At 42.7% G+C, this 16,489-nt stretch overlaps 4 protein-coding genes across 5 annotated transcripts; 2 read left to right on the top strand and 2 right to left on the bottom strand.

Annotated features, from left to right (window-relative positions):
- Positions 1–1,622: 1,622 nt before the first annotated feature.
- LOC117640422 (DNA repair protein RAD51 homolog 1) lies at positions 1,623–4,037 on the bottom strand. Its single transcript, XM_034376926.1, has 8 exons — positions 3,881–4,037; positions 3,441–3,555; positions 3,226–3,363; positions 2,942–3,151; positions 2,615–2,823; positions 2,403–2,532; positions 2,184–2,305; positions 1,623–2,103 (listed from the first exon to the last, which is right to left on the bottom strand). The coding sequence occupies exons 2-8, from the start codon at positions 3,540–3,542 to the stop codon at positions 1,980–1,982; spliced, it is 1,035 nt and encodes a 344-aa protein (XP_034232817.1). The 5' UTR covers positions 3,543–3,555; positions 3,881–4,037; the 3' UTR covers positions 1,623–1,979.
- Positions 4,038–4,251: 214 nt separating this feature from the next.
- On the top strand, positions 4,252–12,331 carry LOC117640423 (N-acylneuraminate-9-phosphatase). Its single transcript, XM_034376927.1, has 3 exons — positions 4,252–4,420; positions 8,534–8,708; positions 8,820–12,331. Exons 1-3 carry the CDS (start codon positions 4,310–4,312, stop codon positions 9,389–9,391), a joined length of 858 nt encoding a protein of 285 aa, XP_034232818.1. The 5' UTR covers positions 4,252–4,309; the 3' UTR covers positions 9,392–12,331.
- Positions 4,518–8,269, top strand: LOC117640420 (neurochondrin homolog). Its single transcript, XM_034376923.1, has one exon. It carries the CDS (start codon positions 5,032–5,034, stop codon positions 7,261–7,263), a length of 2,232 nt encoding a protein of 743 aa, XP_034232814.1. The 5' UTR covers positions 4,518–5,031; the 3' UTR covers positions 7,264–8,269.
- LOC117640419 lies at positions 12,328–15,617 on the bottom strand. 2 transcript variants are annotated; one of them, XM_034376922.1, is made up of 6 exons: positions 15,503–15,617; positions 15,248–15,424; positions 15,104–15,172; positions 14,160–15,025; positions 13,951–14,086; positions 12,328–13,865 (listed from the first exon to the last, which is right to left on the bottom strand). In XM_034376922.1, the coding sequence occupies exons 3-6, from the start codon at positions 15,125–15,127 to the stop codon at positions 12,621–12,623; spliced, it is 2,271 nt and encodes a 756-aa protein (XP_034232813.1). In that variant the 5' UTR covers positions 15,128–15,172; positions 15,248–15,424; positions 15,503–15,617; the 3' UTR covers positions 12,328–12,620. The 2 variants fall into 2 exon arrangements, with proteins under 2 accessions (XP_034232813.1, XP_034232812.1); XM_034376921.1 differs by having other exon boundaries at positions 15,104–15,175.
- Between the last annotated feature and the right edge of the window lie 872 nt (positions 15,618–16,489).

Here is a 16,489-nt window from a genome sequence, read left to right on the forward strand (position 1 = left end):
ACAGTGGGCTAGAAGACCGCTGGAGGCGGCAAAAACTCCAGACGCGTTATGAGCTCTAGAGTCGCTAAGCAGGACTCGAACCGAACGTGTGACCCCACCAATGGATTTTTCGTTCGGAGAGCAATCTATTGGTAGGGTCACACGTTCAGTTCGAGTCTTGTTTAGTGACTCTGGAGCTCAAAACGCGTCTAGAATTTTTGCCCACTCCGCCGGTCTTCTGGCCCACTGTGCAAAGAAAGGCACGCAAACCAAACAAGGCATGCAGCATGCAGAGGCCAGCGCCTGAAAGGTAGGCTAGTCCACCTATCGCCAGGCGCGTCACTGCGACTTTACGTCTGACTTGCCGCACCGCGATGACCTGGCACATGACTATGGACCACGTGGCCCACGCATGGGCCGTCGGGCCGACACCGTAATCTAAACTCAAACGGCGGCTGATCTTGCTAGAAACACAGTGACGTCGGCGGCGCGTCCAGACCGTCTGTAGAGTAAACTAAAAAAAAACGAAGTCAGGGTTCCACTTGATTTCGCCTGATACACAGAAGGCGGCCCTCTTCGAGTGAAGCGAGACTGATAACGGGCAAAAGGTGCTGCGAAGTGAGAGCGGCGACGCTAGAGATGCCATTCAGTAGACTGATTCCGCTCCGTCTCCCTCGCACCGATAAGAAACGTCCCACGAGTGCGAGAGAGACAGAGTGACGAAAACTACTCTCGGAATCAGACGGCAGGGTGAACACACGTTTTTTGGGCGGAAACCTTTTAACCTGCTCAGCTGATTAGGCCGGACAATAGAATCCGGCTGCATCACGCTGAAGCCCTTTTGAGTGGCTCAAGTGTTTTCGGGCACCGCCGAAAGTGAACGCGTGTCGAATTTCTGTCCACTCACTGATGTGACTTGCAGTAGCGCCGAGCGTAATCAATGAGAAAGGACCACAGGACAGGTGCGTGCGCTGCGTAGCCCTGGCGACCCTGGCGTAGCCCGCCGCCGACGCACCGCACAGTCAAGTCAAGCCCTACAGTGTGCTGGATGGGCTGCCTACCCGGACGGCGCTCACTGACCACTCAGCAGCGCGGCGTGATGCGAGTTCGCTCAAATCTATCAGGTGAATTTCCATGTTGCCTTCGACGACCAAAAGTAAAGAAGTCAAAGGAGCCGGCCATCTCATGTGACGTTATAAATGAGCTGGCAGGCCTCATAGTCTCGCCAGGCACTGTAGGCACTGACCACAGCCACGGCGGCGGGCTACAGCCTGGCTACAGCGCTAGAGCGGGCCGAACCAAAGGGATAACGACCCCATCGACGTTCGCCCAAATAACACATCACCATTTGGGCCTCTGCCAGGCCTGCCCTGCTAGGCTCACGGCACGGCTAGGCGGTCTTGCGGGGACCTGGGACGAGACGAGACGAGCCCTGCACGCTTTCGTGACGAATTTAGAGGGGGGCACGGTGCGTGTCAAAAAACGGCGCAGTCCCGTCCGCGGACGATGATCATGCTGATTTTATTCAATCCACAGAGTACATATGCAAGGGACCTACGCTAAATATAATAGTACGAACACATATAAAGAAGGAGCATTTGGCTCGGGGCTAAAATTTCAAGGGAGAAAAATGTACACAGATCCTGAAGTTTTGGTAAAGAGTCAATTATAATATAATGGGAAAGGATACAAAGTTAGGTGCACCAAAACCGCATGGAACAACCAAAATGTCAAATGCCATTTTCAAAATCATTAAATCATAGATGAAATAACATTATAATATTATATAAGACATCACAAAAAATATAACACATCAAATAAAAGAAAAGCTGAGAGAAAGCTATTCAATTTGCTCAGAGACTGGAAAATGCAAAAATATTGTACTTTCATGCCTTCAATTGAGTAAAGTTAATAGCTTATCACAAATTGAAGTGTCTAGTTACAATTTTTGTAACTTAAGAATGTACAAAAATTATTATTCAGACAGTAAAAAGTAACACCTATTCTTTGACATCACCTACACCGTCAGCATTGATGGCAAAGGTAGCTTCACTTTGCGGTAAGCAGGGAGAGTCATACACCTTGCAGATTCTGGTTTCACCACGTCCTTTTCGGAAAGACAACCTTCACAAACAAAGACAAACGGTCAAAAGGGCCACAGTCACATTCAAAGTTACGTGAGTTTTTGTAATATGAATGAATACCTTGTTGTGGAGGCATGAGCAATAACATTGCCACCAATGGGCTTCTTGGGGTCAGCGACAAAGAGAGATGCACCATCCACTTGAGCAACAACTTGGTTTGTTATTACCACAGCAACACCAAACTAGGCAGAAAATGAAAATGAGTTAAATGAGATCTTAGTTTATCTTAATTGGAGTTCTTTGGCGTATGATCTACACCTAGACAGAATGGTAACTCACCTCATCAGCAAGACGCAGAAGCATTCTCATAAATTGAGCTAAATGCTGCTGCCGAGCAGCTAGTTCTCCTCGACCAGAATAGTCAGTTCGGTATAAAGCTGTTGCAGAGTCGATGATTAAAAGGGCATACCTGCAGAGAAAAATTAGGAAAATTAGAAAGCTTGCCACTACTTCAGGAGAAATAAGGAGGCTTAACAGAACATAATTTTCACCTGGACTCAACCATCATAGCTGATGCCATGACAAGTAACTTGGTCTGATGATCTGTATTGTAAGCTCTGGCAAAAGCAACATTGTCGAGCACATCAGTAGAAGACAAATTGTACCTTTCCGCAACAGCAATTAATCTTTCAGGTCGGAAATTGCTCTCAGTGTCAATGTACAAACATTTACCTTCTCCACCATTCTGATCTATAGGGAGCTACATCAACAAAATAGAAAAGGAAAAAATTAGACAAGCAATACAGCCAAACAATTGACATGAACAAAACACAACAAAATTTATTTCTTGTCCATCAGTTTGATGGACCATGACTTGCCTGGCAAGTAACAGCAAGTGTGTGACAAAGCTGAGTTTTTCCTGTGCCAAATTCACCAAACAGTTCAGTTATTGAACCTGTTTCAATTCCACCACCAAGAAGGCGGTCCAATTCAGCTGAGCCAGTAGTAAGAAGAATGATTTCAGACCGTTTTTGATGGAACTCAGTGGCAGTTGTAAAGCCCATTGGGACAAGCTTAGAAGACTCGGCCTGGTAGAAGCGATCAATCAAATGTTATCAATAAATAGAAACTTTCTAGGTGGTTTGAAACAGTAAATACTTACCAATATTTTGTCCGCCTTCTGTTCACTGATGCCTTTGATGGAAATCAAATGTTTTTTCGGAGCAAACGCAAGGCCTTCAATGGTGTTGTAACCAGCTTCTTGTAATTTCTTTAAATCCGCAGCACTGATGCCAGCACTCTAAAAAATAAATTAACAATGTAGAATCACCTGCACTGTGGGCAATTATGATTCAATTGACAGAACAAAGAACTCACCACAAGCTTCGAAATTTTCTGAGGTCCGAGATCCCCATCTTCTTCTTCGACAACACCTTGAGTTGTTGTAGAAGAAGACGCAGTTTGAGCAAACATAGCCATGATTGGGAAAAATCTAAAAAACAAAACATGATGGTGTCAATGAAAACAAGGAGACCTCATTGAAAGCAAGTCAGCAGTCTGAACAAACATATCAAAACATGTCTCCAAAAGATAATATAGGGATGAGAATGTAAGGCGCATTCTAACATAATTCAGTAGTTTATAGGAACCAAAATGTTACAAAAAGAAATTAACCTAACGTTGATATAACGGTCAGAAAATGTTTATTTACAAGCAATGAACACATGGAATCAGGAATAAAAATGGTGTAAGAATTGATGCAAGGATTGAAACGATTTCCTCTGAATGAGAATTGACGGGAAATAGTTTGAACTTACCAAGATTAACGACGTTTGTCGACACCTTCAGATCAAAACAAGGAGAATATCCAACAAAGTTGTTCAGGCAGTGTTTGCCGGCCGAACGCGCGCAATTTGATTTTCGATCATGATGACAAACTGTGGAACGAAATGGTGCTATTCAATATGGAATGACAATGGCTCAAAGAGAATTTCCCTTGCACACGGTGTAGAGTCGATACTATGCGAGGGCGCCATAAGGAAATGTTGCAGTGTGTCGGGACATTTTTCTTCTTTCATCGGTGTTATCATAGCGGAAGGTTGGTGCTTCGCAGCCGCGGAGTTGAGACGGTGGAAGCGGGAAAGTGAAAGGAAGTGAATGGTGTGCGCATGCGCCTAAGTACGTGCGTCATTACCGCTTCCACCCTTTGTACACCGCGGTCAACCATATTGTTCTCAAGAAAAAGTATGGCTACTCACAGCAGACGAATTCCTTCGCAATGTCCTAAAGCGATATTGTTTGATTTGGACAATACTTTGATCGCAACTCGCCAAGGAGACAAAGCTGCATGTGACAAGGTAAATTTGCATTTATTTTCTGCCTAGGTTAGGGCTTGGGTCATTCCAGGTTAAGGTTTGCTAAGTCACAGCAGGACGTCGTGAAAGTTTCAAGGTCCTGGCTAGGTCGTTGTGTGTGTGTGCGTCGCAGTCGCAGCGCGGCGAGTGTTTGTGAACGAAGTCGCCGCGGGAGTGCACCATGCGCCTCGCCGCTGCTCCACTGCTACAGCGCTGCTGCGCGCGAAGGCGAAGCGAACACACCGAAAATAACTCGTGCCTGTAATTCTAGACCGTCCAAGTTTAGACTTTTCTCGGGAGCTGCCCTCCCCTCTGACTGTGACTGTGTGTGTCTATAATAAGACTTAAGGGCGCGTGAGGGAGGCCCCGTCGTGGGCCGCAGGCCGCAGGCAGCGCCCGGCCCGTCAGTGAAGACCAGCTCAGCCCCCAGAGCTCTCCTCTCGGTGCGCACTGCGGACCGTCTGCCCTCGTCGGTGCTACCGCATTGTCACATTGTCATGCAATTTGGCTGCCCTCGCCTTAGTGTGTTGAGGTTATCTGCGCGCGTTGTCGTCGCGTTCTAGTCGTGTGTGACTGATTCAACCCCGGTGCCAAGTTCTACTTCTCCGGCCAGGATGGCTGCCATACCAGAGCCAGTCAAGAAATGTGTCGCCATTCTGAAAGCATCTGAAACTGACACGGAGAAGCTTGCTGCTTTGTTCATGGTTACGAAGCTTGTGAAAGGGAATGACTGCTCAGCTGCTGTGCGGAAGGTTTTGTTTGAAGCCATCGGCTTTAAGTTTTTGAAACGCCTACTGCTGACATCAGACGTTCAAGACTGCCCGCCTCAAATCTATAAATCTGTTGCTCTTTCTATTTTATCAACATTTTGCAAAGATCCTGAGCTAGCTATAGATCCTGAGCTGCTTGCTAATTTGCAAATGTTCCTAGACATTGTCCAAACTTCGGATGCTGCTGACGATGACAACTTAATCATTGTTAATGAAGCATATGAATGTCTTGCAAGCATCGCCACTACTAAGCAGGGCCTAAAGGCACTGATTGACATCGGTGCTGTTGCCAAGATGTGTGAAATCTATACAAATCAAAGTTTTCAGACTGATGAGGCTCTTGATTTGTTGGTCACTCTAGTCACTGGCTTTGGGCCAAGTTGTTGGGAAGAAAATCCTGGAGCTTTCCATACATTGATGAATAAAATCAGTCTGGATTGTGAAGTTGACCAAAGTGACCGCAAGTTTCATTTGTGTGATATTATGAATGGTCTGTTGTCAAGTTGTAAACATGACACTGCCACAAACTTTAGTGAAGATACCACATGGCCTGCCAGTGTTTACAAAGCCTTGTATGACATTCTGACCAGCAAAATAGGGAAAGCTCAAAGGGACCCAGCTCTCAAATTGGCCTCTGTAATGACAGGTGTGATGGGGCCCAAGTGGACCATGATGGATGAAGACAACCCGAGGAAGTTTTTCCTCTTGATTGTTCAACTTGCTTGTGTTGAAGTGCGCATGCAATTGGAGGATAAAGGTGGACTCAAAACTGCTATGGCAAATGCTGATCTAGTAACTGCTTGCTTTCTGCTGATTGAGACCGCTATCACATTTGTTGCTAATGAGCATGTGGAGCTTGAAGGAAGAGAGAAGCAGTCTATGTACACGGCCATGAAAGGAGCTTTCACTGCAGTGATATCGCTCTTAATGAAGGTCCAGGGTGATTTCAACAAGAAGAAGGTGCAACTGGAAATGCAAGAGAAGGTCCTGATCTGTGCCATGGTTAGGGTTCTTTCTTCTTGGATGGCCCAGGAAACCTCAGCTATGCGTGATCAGATCTATCAACTGTTACCATTTATGTTATTGTTGGCAAATGACACCTTCTATGCCTATCGAGCACGTTACATGATGGAAAAAGTTAGGGGACCACCAGGTGGAACAAACCCCACTGGAGAGCCCATGGAAGTTGACACAGATCCTATGAGTCAGGTGGATATTCTTAGATTTATGCTACCAGCATTGTGCCATCTTGCAGTGGAAGATCAGGCCAGAAAGATTTTACTGAATACGAAAGAGGATGAGATACTCTATGAAAGCTTTGCTTTCCATTGGTCCATTGTTCATTACAAGAAGCCTCCTGTGCCAAGAGCTGATAGATTGAAAGTGAGGAAGGAAGAAGCCCTGGACCCAAAACTTGTTGAGGATATGAGTGATTCTCGAACTGCCATGATCAGTATTTGCAATATCTTCATGAATATTACTGTGCTAGAGGCCAAACTGGTGGAGGAGAGCTCACTCTTTGCCCAGCTACTCAAATTTATCTTGAGTAATCTACCAGAGCTTCGTAATATTCCTGACAATCTTGTGTTGCATGGTAATATGGCTGTGCTTGGCTTACTTTTACTCAAGCAGCAAGCAAAGAAGATTAAGAAAAATGATTTTTCTATCTGCCGATACATTCAAGCTACCATTCGTTTTCTATGGGATGCCTACAATGTTGATGAATCAAATGACAGTTCCACCCTTGTCGTTGCCATGTCATACAAGGAGCATTGGATTCAGCTGATGGAGTTGTGGTTCCTTGGCATGCAAACAATGAGTGCTGTGTTGTCACTTATTCCCTGGATCTCTGAGTTTGCAATTGAGAGTGGGTGGGCAGAGGGTATCATTGATACGTTGAAAAAAGTCAAGTATGGATCTCTTCCCCCTAATACCAAATCAGCATATGAAGACTTCCTGTGTCATCTGGTGGCTGCAAACAATAGTGTTGCTTCTGTCCTCAAGAAGCGTGATGCCCTGGCTGTTTGTCGCAATCACCGCCTTATGGAGCTGGGGAAAAAACTCTTTGAAGACTGAGTTGGATTGTGACATGTCTATTTATTGTATTTGAGCTTTAGTCTGCATTTTATTTTTCTGCAGATGTTATTTAATTTTTATTATTGTCGTGAATTTGAGTACTTATGCGTTAAAATTGTAAGAAATCCTTCCTGCTTAATGATGATGTTATAAAAGAGGAGAAATATTCATCTGCGCTTTTTTATTCATTTTTCTACCTGTGTTTTTCTACTGGAATAAATATTTTTCATAGTTTTTTTTTTAACTTGTGTATGGCTTTTCCCTTAACAGTACTGTTTTATGAGCTCACATTTCTGCCTTTATTGGTTTTCACATCTTGACCTGCATGTTTTTTGCTCTTTGTCCATGTAATTTATTGAGCTGTTATACCGGTTGTGTGATGGATAATAGGTTGACCAACATATTTTACTGAAAGAATTGCACCAGTGTTATCTTCTTTTCTCTGTTACATTTCTTTGTCTAAATCTTGAAAATTACAAGACAGCTGCTGTGAAATTCTACAGTACAGCACTTTGCAAAGAATGGTTGCCATCGCTCTATTACCCTGTTTTCTTAGTTCAAGTCCACCATGCCATGTCTGATGTCCCCAGCATGATTCAGCAGCATGTTGGTTTAAGTTCCCTTTTCCTAGATAGGGAGATTCTTAAATTATTAAGGAATGTTTTCTAGCAATAATATTTTGTGGTGCCTTCTTAAGAAGGGAAATATTTCCTTTCATTCAGTAATTGACAAGTAATGTGATATTCAGCATTTAACCATGTTTGTACTATCAGTAATGTTGTTCCCTGAAGCTTGATTATTAATTTGGATATTAATTGTTTAGATTTCAAACAAGAAGTTATACATTCATATAATTAACATCACATACAACATTTCTCACCAAGGAATGTACCATGAACATTAGGAACATTTTCAGTAGCCTCAAAGCCACTATACATGTATGCCATGCTCCATTTAATGTAATTCAGTGAAAATAAAACAGAGTTTTGTCAAGGACAATACACTAGTAAATTGTTACTTACTACACATCTCTCTGCAAACCAATCTTTCATTCTTAGAAACAAATGCTGAATTTTTTAGGTGAGTTTGCAGATGATGTTTACAGCAGGAGTTTTTGTCTGTTGCTCATTTCAGGTTCCTTTTCAAACTTTTTAAATAATGTTGGCAATGATAAATGCAAGCCCTTTTAATCTCATACCCCTTTTTAAGAGAGATATTTATCCTCTTTTGAACTGTACTGAATCTGATAACCTCTTATGTTTATTTTCAGGTGGGAGAAATTTTGGTGCAGCAACATGGGGTTCCAGAGAACGTGGCCAGCAGAATTGTTCAAAGTTTCCTGATCAACTTCAGACTCTGTCCAGCTCGCCCAGATGGAGGGCTAGATGAATGGCGTCTCATGCTCTGGGGTCATGCTCTTGGCGACCAGTATGCGCACATTGCTAGTAAGTTCTCATAACAAATTTCGTGGTTTTTGAGGAAGTGTGATCAATTTTTTAATTCCTCATTACACGATTGGTTTGCTCACTCCCTCTTTGTCTATTTGTACTTTATAGGTGAGATATATCAGCAATGGCTAGTGCTTCGCTGGCGTTTCCTGGCGCTTCAGCCTGAAGTCAAGCAGCTGCTGGTTCGGCTGCGGGAGCGCTTTCTTCTGGCCATCATCACAAACGGCCCTTCCAACGCCCAATGGGAGAAAATCCAGCAACTGAATATTTCACCCTTCTTTGATTTGATGTTGGTGAGTGGTGATCTGCCATGGGAGAAACCAGACCATCGCATTTTTTTGGAAGCTTGTGAAACATTGGGTGTATTGCCAGCTGATTGTTTGATGGTGGGGGACAAGCTTGAAACTGATATTTTGGGAGGTCATGAGGCATCGCTAGGAGTTACAGTTTGGGTTCCTCTTTCTCCAGCATCTCTGGAACAGAAATTGTTGAGTTGTAATGATAACTGTCGTCCTGATCACACTCTTAAATCAGTTTTGGATCTCCCGTCAGTTCTTTCTAAAGATACAGAGCCGCCCGGGTTCCTCAAGGCCAAACATGGCCCTGTCAACAGGAATCTTTCCCGTGTCTGCATGTTTGATATGGAAGACACAAACAGCAATGCCAGTGATGGAAGCTGAAGGGCTATGATTTCACAAACAACACTGTATCAAGATAATTTTACCCTCTGGATCTGCATACTAAACTGAATTTGTTATCTTAGGTGAAGAATTGCTTGAAAGGGAGATATGACATGAATATTACAGTTCTATATGCGGGCATATAGATTTATTTTACATATATAAATTTACAGAGTTTTCATTAATTTTGAATAGACTTTAATGGTTCCTAATGATAGAGAGTCATTCCATTATTTTACCTTCAAACTTTTCGATTTATTTTTTACCTTAATAATTTTTTAAGTGTATTGTTCTATCCATATCTTTATTTCTTAACCAGTTAAGTTTTAACTGTATACCCATGACAAGCTAAGTAGGCAGCAACATTGGTGAGGATGTCATTATATTGTCAATTTAAACTCCTTCATTCATCTTTATTCCCATGTAATCAGGCAGGAAATTAAGTTAACCTGTGACTTATGATCAACACTGCATGAGAGTGTTAAACATTTTTAACGAAGCTATCATTGACTGTCCTTGGATGAGGCTCGCAGATTTATTCAAGTGGGAATTTTCACCAATACTTTGCCCTGATTAAGTAGAAAGAAGCATGGATCAAGTATCTGTTCTAGCATAGTTATATTTTGTTATAGGAATTCACATACGTCCCAAACCGATTGAGACAATTCTTAAGCACAAATTAAACACTGGAACTACAAGTATGAAATTTTTTTTTTGACCAAGAGTACTACTAAGTGCATACTCACTTTAGTCCAGAGAGCACGTATTTTCACCTTAATCTTGATGTTTTCTCCCTCCATGTTGTTTTTAACGTTTGATATGTTTGATTTGAGAACTAGTCTGTATATATACTTGTCTATATACAAGGTCTATGTCAACTGCACTTCAAACTGCCTCTTCTAAATTTTTTTTCCCCTTTCACTTCTGTTACCACTTGTGTGCCACATACATATATGTACAGGCCAGTTGTATTGTTGTACCTGTGTTGAATGTGATGGTGTTACTGTACTTAATTAAAAGAATTCTGTTTCAAGCCTAGTCATGTATCTGAAGCCAATACGCTTTAACTAACGTATTTTTCATTCCTTTACATGAACTTGTGAATCTTCACTTTATTTCTTATATCACTTTTTAATGTGGAATAATCATATGAGTAACTTTCATTATTCTGGATTGTATGCTACTTATTGTTAATATCTAATCAACTTGAGTTGTGACATGTAGACTATTACTGCTCATTTCTTAAATTCATCAATTTTATCATAAGGGAAGTAGGAATCAAGGCTGTGCATCAAGGGTCTTCAGAAGTTAAGATTAGATTAGTGCTAGCTTTCACGTGACTAAATCAATCAATCAATCAATTCAATTGTATCACATGGTATTGGGTTACCACTGTTGATTGCACATTTTTGTTAGTAAAACAGAGTTTATTGAGTAAGTGGACTTTGGTCAAGATGAAGTTCTTTTGTTTGTTGTAATACCATGCTATTTGTGGTTCTATTACCATGCACATGGAAAACTGCTATGGAAGTCATTTTGTCATTATCTTCTGTTCATAAAACGGTCATAGTAAATTGAAGTAATTTGTGGCAAGTGCACTGTCAATGTCATCTCCTTTTCATGATACTTTTAGTTCTAGAGATGGCTTCTTAGTCCATAGTATGTTAGGGTTTAGGTTTGCTTCACCTTAGATCTTATTGTGGTAATGTTTTGTCTTGCATGGTCTTGTCAATTTTTCAGTAGTGCCACATTAAACTACTGAATTTTATTTTAAAAGAGTAATAAAATGTAACAATGCAAGAAACCTCCACTCGCATATCAGAATCTGAACTGCTCATATTTTTTTTCAATTCAATTAGTTTTGAACTCGCTTTTCTTTGATGTTTTAGCAGGTGGGAGTGAAACCTAACTGTACTTTACGCTTAAACTTGTGTTATTTGATATTAGTGAGACATTATTTTTTTGTACCAATATTGGCATGTATCCATGTCCCATATATACCTTTCAAGTTATACGGTACTTTATTTTCATGTTACATTGAGGGTGACTGAAATTTTTGTTTCTTTCAAAGTATGATCCATTACTTAAGAACTTTGTTTCATATTTTTCTATTTCATTGTTACATGCTGGGGGTGCTTGTTGAGTCATACCACTATTTACAATTGTGGCAAGTGTCAGATTGTATGTCATCTGAGGGTAGTGGTTTTGTCTATATTACTTGTAACGCATGAGGAATTTCCATTAGTTGTAGTTTCAGTCTGTTACAGTATTATGTCAAAGGTTGCTTAAGCATTTCAAAATGTCAATAAATCTATAGAAGCTTGGGGTACTTATCCAGTTGGAGCAATGTTATCTGTGCTCATATAAACTGGCAAAAAATATGACCTAGGCTCATTTTATCTTATCTCCTATTGTAGTCTCTGGCTCAATCCTGCAAAACTAATTTTATCCAAACATCACCTGTGCGTAATTGAACTTAGCTTTTGGACTGTGTTAATTGTTCCTATTGATGAAAGGCATGAAACTGCCTGCTTACTAGTTTTTTAGTTTGTAGTTTGACAAGTATAGGGCAGCTTTGAAGTAAGCAATTAACTGCACTGGTTATAGTAGTATCAAATATATGTAAAGATCTTGTTAGGTTCCTTTTATTTTATAATAAAATTGGAGCATTAATACGAGGAAGTTGTATGTTGCGAAGGCCAATATTGGTAAAGCGCAAGACGCTTTTGACTGTTCGGATGTGATATAGCACTATCATTATATATACTGTATACTGCTTGTTGAGGAGGGACACATTCTTGCCAAGTTTAACATGCCTTGTGCTGTTTTCATTTACATGTACTCATCATGCGGGTTAATTTTACTGATTTCACTGAAGATGATTTGTAAAGCTTGGAAAATAGTTTAGATGACTACAATAAATTCTTGTAAGCAAATATTCTTTGTTTGGTTTTTATTTACCACTTGTACTTCACATTTGGAATAGACCTACAGGTTGTAGGGAATCACAGTTTCACTAATAATTAGTCACAATCACTGGATTAAACATAAAATTTTGTCTGAGTTAGAAATTTTGTTCCTCACAATTTCTCTATAATAGAAGTAAGGAATTTGAAACTCAGGCTCAGTCATTAGTCATATAAACTAATGATTACAATTCATTCAACAATTATTAGTCACACAAAACCACCTCAAATGTTAATTTTTGGGATGGGAACAACAATAAAAATTACCACAGCTTCAATCTAAGAATATCTGAATTTTGTCCAGTTCCAAAAGGGATTGATGATGAGTTTTCTATGAGAGGGTTACTCTGTAGCTTTGACTTACTGTCTATTGTGCCATCTGCATTAGGTTGTTCATGGGTGATATCAGGAGATCCTTTATCTTCTAGAGGAGCAGAGTCAAATTTATCCTTGATGGCAGATTGGATAGTACTTGTGAGACTATTATGCTCACTGGCAGCACTTCTCACTTTTTCAGAATGAAAGAGTTCAACTACCTCTGGTTCATCTCTTTCTGCAATAACAGGTGTGCTCACTTCTTCTCTGTGAAAGCCTGTTTGTCGTAGCTCCTTTTCTATTTCTTTAATGCTATTTTCCATTTCAATGTTTAAGTTGGCTCTCTCATTCCAATCATTCAAGTGACCTAAAGACAGGCCTGTAAACAACTGCATTGTCGAACTTTTTTCCATGTAAGTTTTCCAGTAAGATTCGAAGTCATCTGAGGCACAGCATCGACACTTCCTTTCTTTACAAGCACAAGGTACAGCATTTGCTGTGGAACCAGATGTACTCTGCCCCTCCATTGTGTTGGGGATTACAGAGAAGTCATCTGCTGATGCTGGAAGGTGATTTAAATATTCATTCTCCAAGAGAGGCGAAGATTTCAAATATTTAAAAGATTCTATTCCTTTTGTCGAAATTACAGGACTACTCAACTTCTTCGAGTCGTCTGCAACATCCAACAATTTCTCTGCTTTGTTGAAATTGTCTCTTAAAAATTGAGCACCATAACTCTGTGGTGTAAAACTTGATATCTGATCATTCTGCATGGGTGGGCTCACGTCATTCACAGTTTCTACTGGGTCAATGAGTGAGGGTGATGAAGTTGTTTTTGTAGGATCTGCAGAGAAAAATGTATTTTCTTTCACTCTATCTAGCTTTAAATTCTCATGTTGTAACGGTGAATCTTCAGCATTCACAAAGAGGGGCTTTTTCCAAGAATCAAGAGCGCCAATCAATTTCTGTGAATGCAATCCAGTTGACCTGAAAGGTGAGTCTTCTGCCATAGGAGGTGGTCCACTTAAAAGTGCAAATCTGTCCACATCAACAAGTGAAGGAATGAACTTTGATGTGAATGGTATTTTTTCCCTTTTAGGAAGGTCAGCAACATAGTTCAGACAATCTACATGATCATCTCTTGGAATTTCTAACTGAATTTGCAGCTTGTCCACTTCTTGTTGCATTCTTTCCTGAAATCACAAAATACAATTTCAAGTTGTGGCTTTAAAAACAATATTTGATCAAATTTAATAAAATGAAAAAGATTGGTCTCACCTTGTCTAATTTATCACAGTTGGCTTCAATATGCTCATCACATATTGCTTTAAGTGCTTTATAGGTCACAACCCGCCTTTCCAGCACATCTTTGGTTATCATGTTCACCAGTCGTGCATATGACATATCATTCTGCCTAAAATTAAAATAATAATTTAATTTTTTTTTAAATGAGCACAACAATTTAAAAATGTTAGAAATTGTATTACCTGTTATTGACTAAGTATTGATTATTTTCCAGCTTCTCATCTTTTTTTGAGTTGCTTTCTTTAGCAGAAGAGAGAGAGGCAGACACTTCCTTAATAACTTTACTTTCTAGTTGGGGTTTCTTTGTCTCCCTATTTTTTTCAGTCGATAAGGATTTATTTGATGACCCACTGGTAGAGCTCCGTGACATAGACTGCTTGGTTGAAATAGATCCAGAATGAGTGGGAGAAGGATATTGGGATCCAGAGGACAACACTTTTGGGTCATTATTTTGAGCAGGAGGATCCGTTTGGGTGGAAGTTTGTTGCATGTTGGGAGAAGGCGAAGACTTGGCAAGAGATTGACTGGGTACAGATCCTTCGGTACCAGCAACACTTGCAGAACTTTTGTCCGTTATTACAGAGTCCTCCCCATTGGCTTCCTTAGTACTCTCTACTTCGACAGATTCATCCACTTCTTCTACCATGTCCTCTTCAATTGACTGACCAGACACACTGTCTGTGTTTGCAGTGCTGTCATGTTCTGTTAAGCTGTCATCTACATGGTCTTCAATGTGCAAATCATCAATATTCCGTAAAATCGCATCACCATGATCATCTTGGTTTATTCCATGCCAAGGATCAACACGTAGTCTTTGCTCATGCAATTCATTTCGTTCATCTTCTAAAAGTTTCTTCATAAACTTATTTTCAACTTTTCTACGAATTTTTGTGTCAGCTGAATATGGTCGTTTTGGATCAGCTTTCTTCTTTCCTTTTTTTTCAGACCTTTTAGAATGTTTTTTGACTCCTGCTTGGTCAGGTGTGGGGCCTCTGCTTTCTCCCCCAGAAGATATTCCGCCATTGTATGCTGAATCACGACTTGAAACCTAAAATACAAAAGTTAAATAGTTTTTTGGTTTATTTCAATCATGAAACAGCTTATCCCATCCAATCAGAATACATACAGGGGGGCTGGAAGCGGTCCACATTGGTCGAACTGCATCTGTTCCAATTTCTTGCCCTTGAACACCTGGCTTCTGAACAAATCAGAGTGACGCTTAGACATCTGAAGCAAGTCAGAATTTAAGAAAAATAATAAATTGACTTACCGAATGGAGGGGTTTGGTGCGCGGAGGGCAGTAGGTGCTACTGAAGCGCAAACGGCTTGGCACTTCAGTCCTGAGCACCTGCGGCTTGTGCGGCACTCGGTGAGTGAAGACCTCCGACAGGAACTGGCCACTTGTTCGAAGGCTGGACCGTTGGTCAGGGACCAATTGGTTCAACTTCTGCAACCAGAAATGGAGGCGACTTGTGAAGTGCTGCGAGTAAACAGGTGCGGGCAACGCAGGCGGACGGCGGCTCACGTCGTAGTAGGTGCCTGGCTCCGGGTCCCGTCGACTGGTGTGCCGGGGCCGCGCCAGGCTGGCCGGTTTGCGGAGGACGCTGGCACCGTAGTCGATCTGGCGGCGCGACGTGGACGCCGACGACGCCCTGCCGTCCAGGGTGTCCCTGGCGCCGCCCCTGGGGCGCGTGCTGCCTGTCCCTGGGCCGGGGTCCGTGTCGGCGCGGGAGGGCTTCTGGCTGAGCCGCACCGGCTTGCTGCAACCAGGTTGAATGTTGAATGGCTGCGACGCTAAGACGCTGCGGCGAGGGCTGATGCACGATGGGTTGCCTACCCGCGCCTTAGGGGCCACGGCGCCGCTAGGCCACCCAACGCGCACTTTTAGGGGGTAGGTCGCAGCCGACTGATTCAGGGAGTCGTTTTCGTTGTCTCTCGCTCGCGCCTTATTAGGGAACGCTCAAGGAGCGCGAGCTAGACAGCGCGACGAAAGCGACTCTCGGAATGAGTCTGCTGGTCGTGCCTGAACAGGGTGGAGGACCGGCGGGGCGTAGTCTGCGGCGTCCGGGCTTTGGCGGCCTGGCGGTGCAGCGCCTGCAGGCCCTGCAGCACCACGCCGTTCGCCCCGATCGCCATCGCCCCCGAGGCCAAGGAGGGCGCCGCGCCTGCCGCGCCGGCCGAGGCGGGCTTGGGCATCGCTCGCGGAGTAGACGTCGCCCTGGGGAGGCGGGGGCCCTCGGAGTAGTCCACGGCAGAGTGCGGCCTCCTGGGGGCGGCGCCGGGGGTTGGAGAGAGGGACAGGGGGAGGGAGGCGTTCTAGCCGCCTTCCTTCCAGACGCTTACCTGGCGGAGCGCGGCGTGGCGGTCCTAGCCTTCATCGAGGCGGGGGCCGCCGAGTCCACGACGCTCTGCGCCGAGAACATCTTCCGGTAGTGCGCCGACATGTGCATGAAGAGCCACTGTTTGCCCAGCAGGTCCCTCGGACATGGGTTCACGGCTGTGGCCAAATGAA

This window comes from Thrips palmi, unplaced genomic scaffold (genome assembly GCF_012932325.1).
Source record: "Thrips palmi isolate BJ-2018 unplaced genomic scaffold, TpBJ-2018v1 HiC_scaffold_12, whole genome shotgun sequence".
Lineage (NCBI taxonomy): Eukaryota > Metazoa > Arthropoda > Insecta > Thysanoptera > Thripidae > Thrips > Thrips palmi.